Source organism: Corvus brachyrhynchos, unplaced genomic scaffold (assembly GCF_000691975.1).
Source record: "Corvus brachyrhynchos isolate BGI_N302 unplaced genomic scaffold, ASM69197v1 scaffold65, whole genome shotgun sequence".
Taxonomy (NCBI): domain Eukaryota; kingdom Metazoa; phylum Chordata; class Aves; order Passeriformes; family Corvidae; genus Corvus; species Corvus brachyrhynchos.
Window position 1 is genome coordinate 2,215,003 of NW_008238365.1, and position 4,238 is coordinate 2,219,240.

General features: G+C 47.8%; 1 protein-coding gene across 1 annotated transcript; it reads left to right on the top strand.

Moving 5' to 3' along the window:
* Positions 1-339: 339 nt before the first annotated feature.
* Positions 340-2,752, top strand: PEF1 (penta-EF-hand domain containing 1). Its single transcript, XM_008635200.2, has 3 exons — positions 340-849; positions 1,322-1,465; positions 1,951-2,752. Exons 1-3 carry the CDS (start codon positions 675-677, stop codon positions 2,178-2,180), a joined length of 549 nt encoding a protein of 182 aa, XP_008633422.1. The 5' UTR covers positions 340-674; the 3' UTR covers positions 2,181-2,752.
* The last annotated feature ends 1,486 nt before the right edge of the window (positions 2,753-4,238 follow it).

A 4,238-nucleotide genomic window follows, 5' to 3' on the forward strand; every position in this document is an offset into this window, starting at 1 on the left:
CGGGGGGTTTGGGGAGTTCCCAGTCCGGTGCCTGGGGGAGGGGTGGGGGTTGAGGGGGTCGCCAGCTCGGTAGATGCCGCCACGAGAATGAAATTCAATGTCGCGGTTTATTATTTAGAAATCCTGGAGGAGGAGGAGGAAGTGGAGGAGGGAAAGGAGGAGGAGGAGGAAAAAGAGAAAGAGGAGGAAGAGGAAGTGCCAGGCAGCCCTAAAACTTCACACCCCACATCCGTCCCCCGGTGCTGCCGGGTTTATGGGGCGGTCCCGTGGCTTCCTCTCCATCCCAGAGCTCCACCAGGCTCGCGGTTTATTATTTAGAAATCCTGGAGGAGGAGGAGGAAGTGGAGGAGGGAAAGGAGGAGGAGGAGGAAAAAGAGAAAGAGGAGGAAGAGGAAGTGCCAGGCAGCCCTAAAACTTCACACCCCACATCCGTCCCCCGGTGCTGCCGGGTTTATGGGGCGGTCCCGTGGCTTCCTCTCCATCCCAGAGCTCCACCAGGCTCTGATTCGCAGCCCATTCCCAGCTCCAGCCGCTCCGTGCCCATCCCAGCCCTGTTTTCCCAGGGTTTTACGGGGCTGTAAAACCCGTGGGAGGAGAAGCGCTGCCCGGCCCTGTGAGCCACCCCCGGGGCCAGCCTAGCCCGTGGCCTCTCCGAGCAGGGGGTGACAGCGCCGATGGCCTCTTCCCATGCAGGGAATGCCCCGCCAGGGGTGGATCCCGAGGCGTTTTCCTGGTTCCAGACGGTGGATGCGGATCACAGCGGGTTCATCTCCGTCAAGGAGCTGAAGCAGGCGCTGGTCAACAACAACTGGTCCTCGTTCAACGATGAGACCTGTCTGCTCATGATCAGTGAGTTTGGGATCTCCTTCCCCTCTTCCCGGTGTTAATCTGGTTTGTTTGGGTTTGGGGTGAAGCCCATCCCTGTGGCATTCCCCTTTTCCCTGGGCATCGCCTCCTGGCTGGAGCCAGAGCTGGGCAAACCAAGCAGCTCCCAGTGGTGGAGGACGTGAGTGAAAGGCCCAAAATCCCACTTGGAAAAGGAAATCCCAGAGCTGCACAAGCACCAGATCCCAAAAAGACAGGGAGGAAAGGGAGGGAAAGCCCAAAAAATGCTGAGACTGACCCAGAGCTTGCCCCGACCTCAGCTTTTGGTGCTGTTTCTTACCAGCCTTGGGGGTTGAATGGTCCCAGTCGATCGCTGTCCTGGTGAGGGAGGATTTTGGGATCAGAGCAGAATTCCAGGGAGCTGTGGTGCGGATCCTGAGCTCTCTGGAAGTTTCTGAATCCTTTCCACCCCTCCCTGCCCTGCTCTCCTGCCCAGACATGTTCGACAAGACGCGGTCGGGGCGCATCGACGTCTACGGCTTCTCCGCCCTGCTGCGCTTCATCCAGCAGTGGAGAAGCCTCTTCCAGCAGTATGACAGGGATCAATCCGGCTCCATCAGCTTCAGCGAGCTCCAGCAAGGTGGGTGAGGGCCAGAGGCACCAGCCTGGCCTGGCCTGACCCCCCCACAGCCACTGCCTGGCTCTATTCCCAGCTGGAAGCTGGAATTCCTCCTGAAGTGGTCCCTGCAGCTGGGCTGGGGGGCTCTGAGCTCCTGGGATGCTTCCAAAGCAGCTTGGGAATTATCCACTGGAGCTTCCCAGGGGACAGGAGGTGATGAGCTGCAGCAGGGCTGTGCCACGGGCTTCCTTCCTGCAGGAAGCCCAGAATCCTCCCTCAACGATGTGTGGCTGGAACCTGTTTTTTGGGAGGAGCTCTTGGGTGTGTGTGAAGGGAAAAATGCCTGGAATTTGTGGCTTGATTCCTCTGGAGAGCCCTGCCCGTGCACACCCTGAGCGGGAAGTGTGGGAAGGGTGGTGGGAATGAGAGATGGGGCATGGGGGAGGAGGGCACAGCCACTCTCCATCCCTTTGGGATGGTTTAATCCGAGTTTTCCTTGCTCCCAGCTTTCTCCCAGATGGGCTACAACCTGAGCCCCCAGTTCAGCCAGCTGCTGCTGGCCCGGTACAGCCAGCGTTCTCCTAATCCCAGTATCCAGCTGGACCGGTTCATCCACATCTGCATGCAGCTGCAGAGCCTCACCGACTCCTTCCGGGAGAAGGACACGGCGCTGGTGGGAAACATCCGGCTCAGCTACGAGGATTTCCTCGCCATGGTGGTGACCCGGATGCTGTGACATCCCCTGCTCCAAAGGCTGGGAATTCTGGAGCTCTCCAGGAGCTGCAGCCATCCTCATCTATCCTCTAAATGTGGCTGAGCCTCTGTGAGAGTTCCCCCTCCCCTCTCCCGGGGCCAAATTCCCAATGTGATCCACCCAAAGCCTGCTGGGGTTTTCCTGGCTTGGATTCCTTGGGAGTTGGGGTGAATCCCATGCCAAACTGGGACAGCCAAACCAGCTTAGATCCCGTGCCAGCCCCAAATTCCAGCTTCATCCCAAGGCGTCTGCAGCAGAACATCCCCGTTTTGGGGAGGAAAAGCTGAGCCTTGGGTTTGGAAGCAGCAGGAAAGGGGGAAAATGAGGATAAAGCTCCTTCCTTCCCTCTCTGAGTGCCCTGGGAGCACATCACACCCCTGGGAATGTTTTCTGGGGGGGTCTCATTGCTGTTTTTGGGGGGCTGCTGGAATGGGATGTGCTGCTGCAGCCCCATGGGATCGTCCCCCCGCTGTTGCCAATCCTGAAGCCAAATCCAGACGAAGTTTAGAGCTCAATTTTTCCAGCTTTGGAATAAAAGGCGTCGTGCTCCGGCTGCTCTGTGGTCTCTGTGTCCGGGCAGGGGGTCCAGGGGACATCAGGTGCCTCGTGTGCCTCTCTCCCCATTCCCAGGGCTGGATACCATTCCCTAAAATCAATTCTTGGGAATTTCATGTCAAAATAGAGAAAAGAAAGCACTGAGGCACAGAAAAATCCAAACAATGCCGAAATTTTCTTCCCAAGTGATGGCCAGAGGATGAACCTGGAGTTTGCCTTGAGGAATCTCCAAGAGCTTTGAAGGAATTCTTATGGAATAAAAGGTTCCAAGGTCTGAGATCAGAAGGAAGGGCCCAACCTCGGTGTTTTCCGTGAGCTCGGTGTTTTCCAGCCCAGGGCAGGACTGGCTGTTCCCAAGCATCCCGAGGATATTTCCCCCCTGAGCATTCCCAGTATTTCTGTTGAGTCAGAGCTCAGCCCTGCTTGGGGTTGAGGGTTGTAAATATATCTATAAATATATCAATATCTATTTCATAGATGTATTTTATATCGATATTTTTAAGATATATAAAAATATATTAAAAATATGAAATACATCTCTGTAAAATACATACAAAAATATAAAAAAATATATAAAATACACATAAATAGAATTATATCTATATTTATAGATGTTATATACATACCTGCATATATTATAAATATATATTTCTATATTTTAACATATAGAAATATATCTAAAATGCCATTGATCCATACCAAACTCCTCACTGACACCCCTCTGAGTGTCCATGGATAAATACACATAAAAATATATATAGGGTATATAAATAGATATAGAAATATTTATGTTTAGTGTTTACATAAAAATAGACATATAAATATATAGAGGGGGTGGTTTATGTGTATATCATCTATCTCTATATATATATATAGCTGTATAGGTACATATATGTATATATGTATATATAAAAATGTATATAAATATATATATAAATATATACACGTGTACATATATATTTATATATACAGGTCTGTGTACAGGAATATTTTCAATATAAATTTCTATATTTACATGTATACACGTAAAAAATATATATACAAGCACATGTAGAGAGATAAATACAGGTGTGTGTTTATAAATATAGAAATTAAAATCTAAATATAGGTGTGTTCATGTATATGCACACATAAATAGATGTGTGTATATATGTACACATACGTACATGTAAATATATGGGCACACACCGATTATATATAAAATAGATGATATATAATACAGAGAATATATATTAGAGAGAGTATATTATTACATTTTTTTTATTTTAGATATAGTATATTTTGTATTATATACATTTTATCTATTATGTATTATATATAGTATATTTTATATACATTATATCGATAATTTTTCTATATATGATATAAATTATATTTTTATATATTATATATAATATAATGTATATTATATATATTGCATAATATATATTATATACATAATATATATTGTATATATTATATCATACATAATATATATTATATATA

Excerpts from the sequence above, each read along its gene's own strand:
- PEF1 (XM_008635200.2), top strand. The coding sequence starts at position 675 with ATGGCCTCTTCCCATGCAGGGAATGCCCCGCCAGGGGTGGATCCCGAG. Across the intron at positions 850-1,321 it reads GACCTGTCTGCTCATGATCA|ACATGTTCGACAAGACGCGG; the intron begins GTGAGTTTGGGA and ends TCTCCTGCCCAG. Across the intron at positions 1,466-1,950 it reads CTTCAGCGAGCTCCAGCAAG|CTTTCTCCCAGATGGGCTAC; the intron begins GTGGGTGAGGGC and ends CCTTGCTCCCAG.